Genomic DNA, 14,998 nt, shown 5'->3' with positions numbered 1-14,998 from the left:
GAGAATGGTGGGAAACACTGCTTTAGAACGACGCTTGGAACATTTTTGAGTGTGATTAATAAATTAATCTGACATTTGAAGCGACGAGAAGTTCCTTGAAAGCGAATTGAACGATCATTTATTCGGTACCGGTCCTGCTCTATACCTCCTGCTTGCTCTTTTCTCCAGCACAGACTGAACAATAAGGTTTTAGAGTCACAGAAGTCCAGATGTTTAGCTGGTTTTGTTGTAGTTTTCGCGAACGGAGGGAAAGAGACCCACTCTGCCGCGGGACGCTGCAGTACCGCCACCAACCATGGGGGCGCTGTTTCCCACATTTAAAAAAATATTCATAAAAATCATAAATTTAATGAAAAATGAAGAACGCTTCACGATTTTACGTGTCATCCGTGCGCCGGGGCCATGCTAATCTTCTCTGTATCGTTCCAATTTTAGTACATGTGTTACCAGAGTAACACAACAATCCCCTGTCCCTAAGTTTAATTTCAAGGGTACTGTTCCGGGACAGCTGTGGGTCACGGTAGCACCTCATACAGAGGCAGGAAGGGAGTAAACTGTCTCTGCAGAGGTGTGGGTGCTGTGGTGAGCCCTGTACCTACTCTGACCCACTAAGACCCATTCTGACCCGGTTTGACAGAGAGACAGAGAGAGACACACAGGCGGCTGCAAGACCTGTCGGCTTCATTCACCCGGATGGAGACTTTCCTGGCAGCAACAAGCTCCGTGGCTCAGCTCATGAAGAAACCGACCCTGAGAAGGAGGAGAATAAGACCACAAAGGCTGCGTAAACAGAGCTGAAGCTTTCTGTGCTCGTGCTGTTCTTGCTGCAGGATAGCTGGTGTGATCACACACGCTGGCGTTTGGGAAATGGATTCTAGCTCTCGAGGACGTGAATTTCTCTCTGCTGCATTTACAGAACCTCCCTGTCCTCGGGTGGACGAGTACAACAGGGCTACACCAGCTTAACACTTCCAAACCTGACAGGATTTATGTAGGAATACATGGGAGAAGGTGACAGAAAGGGAGTGCTCTTTCACCTCATTCAAACTACCTGGGTTCTTTAAAAACAAACTATTTCAGATTCAAGATATTATAGTACGTACATATACATGACTTCTTTTATTCAAGTGATTAAAAATATTTTGATGTGCTTGTCCCTTCCTGCTTCAGTCCATCCTACTCTTTTTATTCAAAAAATGTCGGTGCAGTTTCGCAAACTCACCAGCAGGTGTCAGCCTTTGACCGGCGCTGTTGTGGCTGTGGTCTCACTGCAAAACATTAAGGAAAAACAACAACAAACATTAGTCACAAGAACTGACTTCATACTTCAACATTGTATTATTAAATGTCCTTTATTTGACTTTATGTGTGTGTGTGTGTGTGGGATATACACCGTTTAACAGCAAGTCAGCCACGAATAATTAGCCCGTAAACATGTAGGCCCATCTGCGGGGAAATCGCCCAAACCACAACCCATTAATAAAATCAGACAATTTGTAATTCGTTTGTTTTTCTCACCTCGCAAAACATGAATTAGTCATTTATTTTACAGCGGGGGGTTCGACTACTATATTCGGCATACAACCTGAACATCAATCAGCTCTTAATTACATTATATGGCAACTTTTGGATCAATAATTTGGCAGTTTTCGCAGGAAATGTGGTTGACGATGAGTGAGTGAATGAGTATTTGGCTGTTATTACGACAACCATCGACCATATCCACAAGCCAACACACACAACACGTTGTGGAAGTGGTAATTACACTGAAAGTGTCTCTCTGATTCTGATTTTTTTTTTCCTCCATGACCGACGAGCTTCTGTTACAAACTGAATGCAGCTCCGTTTTTACTCACCTGCCCTCTTCTTGCATCTCTCTCCACCTGTCTTCAGGGAGGCTGTAACAAACATCTCTCTTCTTCACAGAGTCGCTTCTAAAATCCTACTAACCACGTGTATTTATAAAACTGCTATATAAATAACAGTAATATTATATTGTAAGCAATGAGCATAATCTTATTCATTTACAGGCTATAGGCTATTATTTTTTGTATCATTATTTTCCCGCTACATTTAGCCAAATAATTTTATTCATTTATTTATTTAAAAGGGACAATGCACAATATATGTACTGTACCAGATTTAGCTAAAAGCTAATTCCCATCTGCAGTCCAGGGCAGGTGCCAATAGAGTGCAAATATTACAGTAAAAAAAAAAACAAATCCCGAACCTTACATTTCATAAATATATAGATAAATGCCAACCAATTCAAATAAATCAAATCTAACAAACTAAAAAACAGACTAAAATACCAAACCTCCCAAAACCTCCCAAAACCCCCATAATAAACACAACATCAACAATCCAAATACAAAAATAAACAAACTGTCATTACAAGATTTTTACCAGTAAAAAACATACTGACCACATTCAGTGTCTCATAGCTCAATGACTACATACCTGATTGTCCTATAACTATATTTTCACACTACCTTTAAAATTTTTGAACGTACTGCATTCTCTGACACTCAGTGGTAAAAAAAAAAAATAAGTCCACTTCCCAGCTGCCTTTACTGAAAAGCAGTTTTGTCCAAATGTCTTTGACACAACAGTCCCGTCTAGAGGAAGCTCTTGTTAACCCTTTTCATTGGCGTTTAATTTGATGCTGCGCTTCGAGCAACATTCAGCCTTTTCAATGTAAACTGACCTTTTCAAAAAGTCTGTTTAAATATATATATGTGGTTCCAGCTTTGGGCCTGACTGACGAAGGGAACCTCCAATAATCCAGCAGCAGGTGATGCAGAGTTCCTGAAGTGAGGTGTAATTGGTTCCATCCCATTAACGCTTTTACATGTAAGACCACCTTAAAGTGCACCTATGACGTTTTTCTTTATTAATTTCTTCATTAATTAATATACCATTTTCCCTAACTAATAAATTAATGAAACAGCCACATGAACAACATAAACACAAATGTTAAACATGCACCATATGTATACACAACACAACAGATAAGAAAATACACATTAAATTAAAAAAATATCAATATAGGCCTGTGTACACTAAACACCTTTTATATACAGATGTCATTGATATTGCACACGTCGCAGTAGGAGGCAGTTGCAAGATGCAGAAATAAATATACAGGACAAAAATATAAATAGCAGTAAAGTATATAACCTACACACAGGCACACTTCTCAGGTTTTATGGGAGTCAGTTTCACTGTTCATCACAGAGCGGCCGGAATCATAGATAATATTTTATATATTGTTTTACGTATAAATATGCAGTCATAAATAATAAACGCTATTTTATTTTATTTTATCGGGAGCGGGACAGGAGTGAAAATCCAATCCCGTGTCACCCTCTAAAACAGATAAATAAAATATGATAGAAAATATTAGCCTTATAATAAAAATGTCGACTTGCAGTTAGAAATAGGCCTAGTAGGCAACAAATACCGAGAGCTATATAAACTGCAACATCTCCTTCTCCTCAGAGGGTTTTTTTTTTTGTTTTCTGCGGCTTCTTCACCAGAAAAAACTCTGATCTTTGGCCTAAAATGTACCGTTTGGAAAAGGAGAAACCGAGGCGATAATCAAAAAAGAAATGATGAAGAAATGGCAGGACAGGCGGGACGTGGATAAAAGTGGACGGAAACATTAGTCTACAGTTTGCAAATATCTAACCTATTAAGGAACAGAAGAGTCGCGTTTTAACCAGGCTGAGGTTTGATCACACAAGGTTAAATAAAACATTGTTTTTAATGGGCAAAAGCCAAATTATTTTCTTTTATTTTATTTAGTGTTTTTTTTTGTTTATTTATCTATGTCATTTTGGTGGGGTTATTGCCCCAACGATTTCATGCTTCATACTCCGGTACAGTAGGTGGCGGTAATGTGTGTGGTCGCAATGTACCATAAAACAAAAAGAAGGAGGAGAAAGGGTAGAAGGGCATCTGTTTGTTGCATCTCCTGTTGTTTATTTCACTGCTTTTAACCGTTAAAACGAGGCTCCATGGCGCCACGCCGGTTGGTGGAGGTGTATTTGGACCTTCTGTCGCAGCCCTGCCGGGCGGTGCACATCCTGCTCAACTGCACCAAAACCCCGCACACAGTCCGCACCGTGGCTCTGAGGAAAGGTGAACTAACTGAATATCAGGATAATTACCAGATCAGAAAACTACAAAACTGACTTACCAGTCCGTACTGTGGTCAGTCAGTATAAAGTGTTTCTACTTACAGTAACGTTAGTTGTGGTTGTGACTTCTACCCTGGAGAACTTTGACCCCACACTAAACTCCAGTAGGCCTGCTTGTCTGACCGAGATTGTCTTTCTTTTGAGGTTTCCTTCAAGTCTAGTCAGTAATGGCACAAGTCACTGAGTTCTTCTCTTAAAAGCGTTTAGTTCAAGCGAAACTCAGGTTAGATTCACTCTCTTTTAACAGCAACGTTAACCGTCATCTGCCACGATGTTAAAGATGGTGAAGTAAGAAATTTAGGCTGGAAATGTATGGCACTGCCGTTTCACTGTGATGCACTGATAAAGCCGAGCTAAAAAGTTCGTTCTCTTGTTTCTGTATGTCTTGAAAAGTCTTTGTTAGTCCGGTTTGTATGCTCAGCAACATGCAGAAAAATTTAAACTGCGGGATTTCTGATTGGAGTTTGGTTGGAGCTTTTCTTTACACTTCTCTCGTGTGCAGGAGAAAACAGAACTCCAGACTTCACAAAGTTGAACCCCATGCAGAAAGTTCCTGTCATGGTAGACAACGGCTTCGTCCTTACAGAGAGGTACACATGCACACGCGCAAGTTCACACATCTGTAAGTTAAACATATATAGTCAGATCTAATTTCCACCTAACTGAGTGTGTAATATCGCTGAGGATCTACTGACAGAAATGCAATATAAGATCCATAACTATGTTTTCAGTGGTGTGTAAAGACCCTACATAATAAACCATCATGTTTTTATTACTTTTATATCTTACATTTATATCTACATAACCGCAGGCACCCCCTTCTATGGACGTTGTCATGTTGCATCTTCATTTTTCTACTGTACCTGAAAATGGACAAACAGCGCTACAGAGTACGTTTTGTCACAACGTTCTTCTTGTTCTACTTCTGGTAGAATTCAGGCAGTGTAGACACTATGTTGAATATGTACGTTAGAAGAAGTAATAATAATATACTGCAAATAAGTTTTGCATCGGAGAGATATTTTCAACCATTAGATGGTGGATGAGAATATAAACCATAATACTGACCTTTATAGACATGTTGTTCAGGTAGCTCAGTCTGTAAGGCACAGGGCTTGCAAACAAAAGGGTTGAGTGTTAGATTCCACCTTGGGACAACTTCATTTTTTTCTCTCTTCAACAAATGGATTCTGCAGCGAATGTTTCTCACATCACGGCATGTGCTGCACTGTTTTTGTTTCAGTGTTGGATCCACATCCATCAACCTACAGACGCTTTTGCATTTCCTTAGTATCTCCAGGCAGAGGATATTTAGGGGAATCATGTTTTCTGACGGCTCTTTCAGAGGTGTCGAGCAGGCCTTTTAATGTCGTTCAGAATTTTTCAAAGAAAAAGCTCAGTTCAACTCCAAATACTGCATTACAGTAAACAAGCTTCTCACATTTTTATTTTGTAGACAAAACCACTAAAGAGGAAGTGATTATGTGAGTAACTGTTGCTGTCATGACAGATCTATTTCCGCACCACTATCAAAGTATTTATTTATTTATATTTTTTGCCGCTATCAAAGCACTGTAATCTGGCAGCGGGCCAGATATTATTGTTGGCAGGCAGTTTTGGAGAGGGTCCATAATCACAGAGAGAATTAATGGGTTTCCCTCGTCAGTGTTTGTATAAACTTTATCTAATGTGTGGTTTATAATGGACTGTGGTGTAGAAACAGTGACAGTGTTTCACACTCTTGGCTTACATTTTCTATGTTGTCTGTCAGTGGCCAAGTCACAGTAACATTTACTGAAAAATTAAGTAAATATAATTTCTTAATAGATGTACCTCCTGTACTGCAGCTACGAAATATTTGGTAGACTGGACAGATGGTTGCAATTCACAACCCTCACCACTAGATGCCACTAAATCTTACACACTGAACTTAAACATAATAAATGTCAAAAAGTTTTAATAATCAGTCAACCTCCAAGGTATTGCATTTGTTTTTACAGAAAATAAACGTCACGCTCACTCCATTAAATGAAAACTCACCAAAATGCACAACACACACACACACAAACTGAACATGCAGGATGTCTGAGAGGAAAATGATTTTGTTAGTTTACTTCATCTTTTCTATCAGTAATAATCAGACCGCGTACATGCTGATATCACTAATAAGGAAATGACACGTGTGTGTGTGTGTGTGTGTGTGTGTGTGTGTGTGTGTTGTAGTGATGCCATCCTGAAGTACCTGGCCATCAAGTACGACATGCCGGAGCACTGGTATCCACATCAACCAGAGAGACGAGCCAAAGTGGACGAATACACCGCCTGGCATCACACCAACACACGACTACACGCCGCTAAAGTCTTTATGCTGGAGGTAGCTTAACAAACTAAAATCCCTCACATGAAGGTCTAAAACTGGTCCCCACAAAGATACTAGTACAAGAACACACACAGTAAATACATCATCAACAAACAGATTGAGCAGTGATTGATTTGAGTTGGAAAGTGATAGAAATTATTCTAACCACACACCCCTCTCGCTCTCTGTCTGTCTGTCTGTCTCCACCCGTCTCTGTCTCAGGTGCTCCTCTCGGCTCAGAGTGGCTCTCAGGTGGACGAGGCACGCTTGAATCGTGCGCTCTCTCTGCTCGATGACACCCTGGACAAACTGGAGTCCATGTTTCTTCGCAGACAGCCTTTCCTCTGTGGCGATGACATCACTGTGGCCGATCTGCTCGCCGTCTGCGAGCTCATGCAGGTCCGAGGCTCTCTGGTTTACATATTGATCAGCTGAATGTTTTCTAAGCCCCGCCCCCTTTATTTACTGTAGCCACAAACACTGACACACTGTGCTGACCAATCACAGGGCTGCGTTCAGGGCGTTTATTTAAACGGAAATGGTTCTGTAGAAAAATGGTGCGCTCCTTTTTTCAGTTTGAAAACCGGTTTGTCAGTGTTTGATTCTCCACATGGTGGGGGGAGGGGTTTGGTGATTGGCCATTGGTTCTGAGCATGCTCATTGTGTCTCTCTGCAGCCTCTGGGGGGGGGCAGGGACGTCCTGCAGCAGCGTCCTCAGCTGCAGCGTTGGAGGAGCAGAGTTCAGTCGGCCGTCGGCGAGTCGTTCGACCAAGCTCACGCCGTCTTGTACGCCGTCAGAGACCGCCGCAAGGCCAAGCTGTGACATCACTACTGGGGTGATGTCTCACAGAGAGCCGGGGGCCAAGAAACACCTGCAGCCTGACGCAAGAAGGAGCCAATCATCAAGCAGTGTCCTGAGACGATGTAACAAGGTTTGAAACCTTTTTCCTTCAGCGCTGCTGAAAGGAAGACGAGGATGAAGAGGACGGGTGTGTTTGGTTGTTTTAGTCTCTGACCTCCTGTGAAGCTTTATTAAACTTCAAATCAATAATCTGATTGAACAACCATTTTTTGCCTTTATCTGACAGATGGTCTGTTTCTAAATAACTGTTTCTCTGATCATGTTATCAGCTGTTGTCAGATCAGTCAACATGTTAGTTTAATGAGATTATAAAGCACTTTAACAGTAAAATTCATCTTTGTAATTTAAGAAGAAAAATAAAGATTTTAGATTTTATTTTCACATGCGACTCTTTTGGCATATTTATTTACTCGTCTGTCTGATGGTCAACGCCTCCTGTAGGCTGCAGTCTGGGGATGTCATTTTTCAAGAGAACGGATCGGTCAGCAGGTGGTGCTTTTATAGTGTTGATCTCTTATCTCGAACATAAGTGAACTACCCTCGTAGGACTGAAAACCCAGCCTGAATCCTGAAGTTACCTCGCGTACCCTGCTTCCCAGCACAGGCCCCTGATTGTTAATTCCAGATCTATTTACTATATTTGTTTTCCAGGGCTTTTGCATCCTGTAAAAAAAGGAATAAGAAAATGAATTTAGAAATAAGAGATTTAAAGGTATAATTATAAGCATTTATTTTTCACAACCGTTATTTCTGTATATATTTATTTTTAGCATAAATATATGCCCCAGGTTTAAAAATACTAAAATGATCCTTTAAGTAACATGCCCGCAAAGGGTAGAAACGAGATCGAATGGTGATAATAATAATAATAATAATAATACTATAATAAAATGAACATAGTAAAGTCAAATATTAAAGCAAAATAAAGTTATGCATCGTACCTTTAAGTACCTTAAAATGTCAGTACATTTCTAAAAAATCACATATTTTACTGGATTTGTACCAATTAAACAGACGGTGAATTATGAACTTCACGTTATGTTAAATAATATTTTTCAAGCAGAATCACGTTGTTAACAAGGCTGTCCATGGAAATCCCAGATCCCAGATTTTGAAGTGTGTTACAACTTGAAATGAATAAATGTAGAGATTTTTAAGTAGCTATAATTATAAACATTTATTTTTCTGATTAGAAATAACTTAATTTCCTCTGCATGTGCAAATAACCAGGGATATGACAATAAAGTTTTATCTGTCCATTAAAATGTTGGTACATTTTCAAAGATTCAACATACTTTTACTGGATTTGTCCAGTCTATGATTTGTACTGAAGAAACAGACGGGATATTATAAATGTTAAATTAAATCTTTCAAGCAAAATCATGTTGAGAGATTTAAACTTTTTGACCTGCATGGAGATCCTAGATATGTTTTGGAACAGATTGAAACGAAGAGGCTTTTTGTCATCTCCTTATTTTTGTTCCGCAAAACATAACTTCAGTCATAAGAAAACCTTTTTTAAAATTAAATATCATATACGACCACCACGACCACTTGAACGCAACGAGGAGTCACTTTACCGCAGCTAGTAATGCGAATTCTGAGCTTTTCGAGGAGTACGTGAAGTCGCCGTGTGCTGTGATTGGCTGCTGTTCGTGGCCAACCAGAGTTCAGCGCCCCACACTCCGCTCGCTCACAGGAAGAGGTGGAGAAGAAGCAGTAACTGTCACCGCTGGGACGAAAACAGTTCACCTTCGCCCTCCAGGACAGCATGAAACACACTCTGCTGACTGAAAGGAGCCTTTAATTTAACATTTACAAAGACATTAAGTCCGTAGAGCGGAAACGGAAAGGCCTCCTTTTAGCGCGCAGGTGCATCTGGCTCCTTTTCTTCTTCTGCAGGAGTGAGCTAGCTTAGGCTGTTAGCTTAGCAGAACACCCACTCACCCGTGTCCGTCCGTGCAGGACTTTTTACCCTCAGGAGCGACGAGATCCGGCCGGAGCGGCACCAACACTGCCCTGGATTTTATTTTACAACAGCAGCTGCGCGTATCGGGTCCAAACGCGGCGTTTGCACGCACAGTTTCGACAAAAAAGCAACAACAAACATCCTGCAAAACAAGGAAGTCTGAATGAACTTTACTGCTAGCCTGCTAGCACCTAGCCAGCCCTGGAGTTTCATTGTGCAGCTTGCTCCTGCAGCTGAAGGGGGTCTCGTCGCCTTCGTCCCGCTGTGCTGATATTGATTATCTGAAAGCATCTCGGCGTGGAGTCGATATTTCGATCGCTATCTAACGGAGCCAGTCAGTTTCAGAGATGATTCCCGACAAAGCGCCGAAGGAAGACGTCTTCCACGGGTCTGAGGACCTGAAGAAGGAGGCTCACATCCCCAGCTTTGATAAATATAAAGAGCTCTACTTGAAATCTATAGAGAGTCCTGATGGTAAGTCCTCTTTATAGCATCTCTATTATACGCTGGAGGTCTTCACTGAGGAAAGCAGCTAAATGCAATTTAAAGACATCAGATAAGACGAAATATAAGATTACAGAGCTGCAACAACCACAGCATAAAGGCTAAAGGTTATGTTTGAAGGGTGTCTGCAAAGTCATTACATGGTTATCGTTTCAGTCACAAATATCAAGCCTTGAGTAAAATTTTAATCATCTAAAACTCAATTTCTTAAGAAAGAACATTCTGGACTTTACTTTTCTTCTGTGCTCAACTCTTCTGTTATTAAACACATTTTTACCTGTATTAAAAAAATGTTATTAATGGATCGATTTAATCTTAGTATTACTATGAACCAATCTATCCTTTAGTCTTTAAAATAGGGGAAATGGTGAAAACTGCTATCACAATTTCCCAGTGGCTGATGTTTTTAATGTTAATGTTTTATGTTGGACCAAAAGTCCCAAATCCAAAGATAATCAATTATATAAAACAGGTAAAGAAAATCACTAAATGTTAAGTAAGAAGATGAGATAAATCAATAAATTGACTAATTTTCATCATTTCAGCCCAACCTACTAATATAACATTTGTGAACAGGATAAAGTTTGTAAATATATTGTTGCTCCACCCTTATTTTTACAAACAGCTTCTTGCCCTGTCTGTACTACAACCTGCTAGAGCTTAAACAATTAGTTGATTAATCGATCTGTGAAGTGAACAAACTGACAACTATTTTGATAATCGATTAATAGTTTCAGTTAATGCTGAACACTCGATGGTTTCAGCTTCTCAGCTGTGAGGATTTGATGCTTTTTCTTCACCACACATGATGGCAAATAAATAACATAAAGCAACTATTAATTCATCTTTTTATGCTGTACGAAGGTATAACAGACCTACATCACGTGTTTCTGATGATGTAACTACAAAATAGTTAATTTATTTATCATGGAGATGACTGGCAGATTTTTGATCATGAAAATAATCATCAGCTGCAACCTTAAATTAAATGTTTATGTAAATTTAAGCAACAATATTTGTTGCAGCTTCTCGAAGGGGTGATTTCCTGCTTTTACTTTACATAAAACTGAGTGTCTTTGGGTTTGGGACCTTTTTACAGTCCAAATGATTATTCAGGATTGAGCTGCAACCATAGCCAATTAATCGAATTGATTAGTAGTCAACTATTAAATACTTAGAAACTATTTTGATACTCAATTAATCTGTAGATTTTTATGAAAAATGTCCCAGTTCCCTGATTCCAACTTCTTAAAAGTGAATATTTTCTGGTTTCTTTCCTCCTCTATGACAGTAAACTGCATATCTTTGGGTTGTGGACCAAACAAGACATCTTGGGCTTTGGGAAACACTGATTGACTTTTTCTTTTTTTTTTAACCATTTTATAGCCCAAACAACTGTAATAGGTAGTTGCGGCCCTAATTCAGGACTATAATCGGCACATTAATCAATAACAAAAATAATAGTTGCAGAAATGGTAGCAGCCCTGCAACCTACCTGCGTGGTTTGTCAAAATAAAGCAGTATTTCGTTTTATAAAGTATAACATTCGACTCACTGTTACCTTCAGATGGTCTGCACTGAAGAGGTTATTTTGGGTTTTCTGGTAATAAGGAAGCACCTCTCTGCTGTGGCGTTTGGGTGGGTCGTGCCTCTGTGAAACTTACGGAGCGGGAGGAGGGAGCTGGTTTATCTGCACAGCTATTGTTAATCAAACAGTTTCCTCGGGTCATTTCCTTGTGAAGTGTGCAGGCTATGTAAAGCACTTCAGAGAGTAATAAGTGCAGCGGTCAAACGAGTTTCTCCCGCAGGTGGAAGCTGGGCTCAGGGCTGGAGTTTGGTCATATTGTTACATCATGATATTGATTATTTACAGCAAGGTAATGATAAACATCAAGGGCAAGGCAAGTTTATGTGTATAGCACAGTTCAGCAGCAAGGCAATATTAAAAGACAAATACAAAAAATAAGTAAATAGAAAATGATACAACAGGACAGTTAAAGTTACCGTGCAGTGTAAGATTATTTAAATAAAAATCAAATTTGATTTAATAAAAGGCAGCAGCAAATTAAAAAAGTATTCAGCATTGATTTTAAAGAACTGAGAGTTTCAGCAGACCTGCAGTATTCTGGGAGTTTGTTCCATATGTATAGAGCATAAAATCTGTACGCTGCTTCTGCATGTTCAGTTTGACTCTGACATATAAAGCAGACCTGTCACAGACGAACTGAGAGGTCTGGTTGGTTCATAACGTAGCTTAAGAGCAGAAATGTATATTGTCTCTAAACCATTGTGAAATCACAATGTCGACGCTTAAATTTAAAAGATAACTTGTGTATTTTTAAACCAGTCACTAGGTAGCTCTTGTCAAAGCCACCAGGCTCCATTCTTAATAACAACAGTAATTTTACCTCACAGAACACAGGAGTTGCTGGTCTACTGCTGCCTCGGTCAGTTCGTTTGTTTGTGAAATAGTGTGGTTTTGGTGTTTTTAAAGGATTAAAACCCCCAAAGTATCACAATAACCGATCGAGGCAGAAGTATACCAGAGAGGTAAAATTACTATTTTTGTCAAGGGTGGCTTTGACAAGAGCGATATAGTGACTGTCTCTGGTTAAACTAAAAGGATCTTACTCTCTCTCTGGTAATCCTTTCTGTAATATTGTACTATTGTATTGTAAATACTTACTAACAACAATCTGAGCCTGTCAGGAGCAAAAACAAGCACTTTAGTTGATGTGCTTTGACGGGGCACAATTGCACACAAGGATTACGTTACAGCCCTGTCTTGCTGCTGCCGATTGCGGCGGGCTTGCTCAATACTGGAGTAATTTCAAGATCTGTTGACCCAATTAGTCACTTAGACACACAAACCATGAAATAGGTTCCAGGTTGAAAAATACATAGAAGAATTGTTTTTTTGTTGTATCTTTTATTGAGTTGTTCTGAAGTTTAAAAGCTCTGCTGGTAATTCAGTGCTTGGTCCCCTCTCCTGGACTTGTTTTTGAGCAAAGTGATTCTCTGGTTGCAACTTCTCCAATGTGTGAGGACTTGCTGGTTTTCTTTGTTTTTTTTTTAAATATCTTCTGGTTTTGGATTGTTACTCGGCCAAAACAAGACATTTGAGGATCTGTCTTTCACTTTATAGAATTAAGTCATCGATTAACTGAGAAGATAATTGGTACAATAATGAAAGTAATTGTTAGTTGGAGCCCTTGTGTGAATGCTGAAAAAGTCAGTTAATCAAAAAGTTGATCCAGCAGAAAATCAATTTATAACAATTTTGATAATTAATGAAATATAATCTTGAAATAAGTCTCCTCAAACATGAAGGGAACATTTTTGTTTTGTCCGGTGATTTTTTTTTGTTGGACATTTGTCGTAGTTTTGGACATTTTAAAGGTTTAACTATTCATTAATCACTGCAAAAAGATTCATCTTTAAGGGAAAAAAACACATATTGTCACTGTTACTGTCGCTGTGAGACTGCAGCAGTCGTGATGGCTCGGGGGCTCGTTTCAACAAATGCGTCTTGCACCATGCAAGCTGGTGATTTGCAACACTAGATAATATCCTCTTCTGTTTGACACGAGTCAAAACAGATGCCACACCTACAACTCGTGCATGTACACATGAAAGCCCTGTAGGACCTAAAAGACGCATCTCAGATGGGGCCCCTGCGTCTTCAAAATGTGATTCCTGAAGATATTCATTATTTCATCAGGAGATGTGTGTCCCCTCTACCTTTCCTCCCTGCCCTGCAGAGTTCTGGGGTGACTTCGCAAAAGATTTCTTTTGGAAGACCAAACACACGGGTCAGTTCTTCGACTACAACTTCGATGTGACTAAAGGAGAAATATTCATCAAGTGCATGGAGGGAGCTTCCACCAACATCTGCTACAACGTCCTCGACTGCAACGTCCACGAGAGGAAACTTGGCGATAAAGTGGCCTTCTACTGGTTAGTATGACACTTTTTCTGTGTGTGTGAGATGCATTGTTTGTCTTTTTATGAGTGATCATCTTAGGTGCATTGTATTGTGTTTCACTGAGCTCTTACTTCTTTCATTTGGTTGCAAACGGTCTACAATAACAATGATGGCTCGCGCTTTAAATTGAACCTAATAGGATGCGAGTACCTTCAGGTGTCAACACTGATGCACCAAATGAAGTTCTCCTTGTTAATTTGACCATTGACAATTTCTCTTTCTTCTTTTCTATTCTTTTTATTCAACCAAGAAAATATTTTAAGAGCGATGTGGCCAAGAAGGGGCAGCACAAACAGTCAAACGCTACAAAAGAGCAAAGAGATTATACAGTTAAAGATGCTCTGTAGAGTTTAGATTCAGTGTTACTCACCAAAACGCATCAGTTTTATCCTTGAGGTTTAACAAACGTGCATAGAACGAATTCATTTCCTTCACAAAGCTGATTTTATTTTTGTGAAATTGGTGCCGTGTACATTATCAGTGGATGAAGTTTAACTTGCTGTAGATGAGACCTCGCTTTAACCATTTGGACGTACACAGTTCACTGCTGTTTTGTTTCTGTTTCACTAAAACAAAATCTATAACGTACTATTTCCTGTGCTTTTGTGGATCTTTTGTTTTGCTTGTTTTAACTTAGGAAAAAGAGCAGAACACGTTAACACTTTCATGCCCTTTAGGTGTACGTTTAGTCACTGTAGGGTATTTAAGTTGTGCGTTTGTTTAGTCACTGTAGGGTATTTATGTTGTGCGTTTGTTTAGTCACTGTAGGGTATTTAAGTTGTGCGTTTGTTTAGTCACTGTAGGGTATTTAAGTTGTGCGTTTGTTTAGTCACTGTTGGGTATTTAAGTTGTGCGTTTGTTTAGTCACGGTAGGGTATTTAAGTTGTGCGTTTGTTTAGTCAAGGTAGGGTATTTATGTTGTGCGTTTGTTTAGTCACGGTAGGGTATTTATGTTGTGCGTTTGTTTAGTCACGGTAGGGTATTTATGTTGTGCGTTTGTTTAGTCACTGTAGGGTATTTATGTTGTGCGTTTGTTTAGTCACTGTAGGGTATTTATGTTGTGCGTTTGTTTAGTCACTGTAGGGTATTTATGTTGTGCGTTTGTTTAGTCACTGTA

At 39.5% G+C, this 14,998-nt stretch overlaps 2 protein-coding genes, 1 long non-coding RNA gene and 1 other non-coding gene across 6 annotated transcripts in view; 2 read left to right on the top strand and 2 right to left on the bottom strand.

The window, feature by feature from the left end:
• Positions 1-352: 352 nt before the first annotated feature.
• On the bottom strand, positions 353-458 carry LOC123975889. The gene has a single exon (XR_006826182.1). It is a non-coding gene; the product is annotated as a U6 spliceosomal RNA (small nuclear RNA).
• Positions 459-3,943: 3,485 nt separating this feature from the next.
• gstt2 (glutathione S-transferase theta 2) lies at positions 3,944-7,804 on the top strand. Its single transcript, XM_046055253.1, has 5 exons — positions 3,944-4,143; positions 4,705-4,792; positions 6,426-6,576; positions 6,784-6,960; positions 7,238-7,804. Exons 1-5 carry the CDS (start codon positions 4,020-4,022, stop codon positions 7,382-7,384), a joined length of 687 nt encoding a protein of 228 aa, XP_045911209.1. The 5' UTR covers positions 3,944-4,019; the 3' UTR covers positions 7,385-7,804.
• Positions 6,395-12,166, bottom strand: LOC123974498. Of its 3 annotated transcripts, none has more exons than XR_006825862.1 (3): positions 12,012-12,166; positions 11,458-11,723; positions 6,395-8,086 (listed from the first exon to the last, which is right to left on the bottom strand). It is a non-coding gene; the product is annotated as an uncharacterized LOC123974498 (long non-coding RNA). The 3 variants fall into 3 exon arrangements; XR_006825863.1 differs by lacking the exon at positions 6,395-8,086 and adding an exon at positions 8,772-9,924; XR_006825861.1 differs by lacking the exon at positions 6,395-8,086 and having other exon boundaries at positions 11,450-11,723.
• The window catches only part of acss2 (acyl-CoA synthetase short chain family member 2), a 46,514-nt gene continuing 40,648 nt past the window's right edge, over positions 9,133-14,998 (top strand). Inside the window, 2 exon segments of the mRNA XM_046055252.1 lie at positions 9,133-9,866; positions 13,658-13,853. Coding sequence (XP_045911208.1) covers positions 9,740-9,866; positions 13,658-13,853 — 323 coding nt within the window. The 5' untranslated portion in view covers positions 9,133-9,739.

The sequence above is a fragment of the Micropterus dolomieu genome, linkage group LG08, assembly GCF_021292245.1.
Source record: "Micropterus dolomieu isolate WLL.071019.BEF.003 ecotype Adirondacks linkage group LG08, ASM2129224v1, whole genome shotgun sequence".
Taxonomy (NCBI): Eukaryota; Metazoa; Chordata; class Actinopteri; order Centrarchiformes; family Centrarchidae; genus Micropterus; species Micropterus dolomieu.
Note: the sequence above shows the minus strand (reverse complement) of the source record. Positions and strands in the feature narration are given on the sequence as shown.

Coding starts and splice junctions, on each gene's coding strand:
- gstt2 (XM_046055253.1), top strand. CDS start 4,020: ATGGCGCCACGCCGGTTGGTGGAGGTGTATTTGGACCTTCTGTCGCAG. Junction 4,793..6,425: donor GGCTTCGTCCTTACAGAGAG/GTACACATGCAC, acceptor TGTGTGTTGTAG/TGATGCCATCCTGAAGTACC. Junction 6,961..7,237: donor CCGTCTGCGAGCTCATGCAG/GTCCGAGGCTCT, acceptor GTCTCTCTGCAG/CCTCTGGGGGGGGGCAGGGA.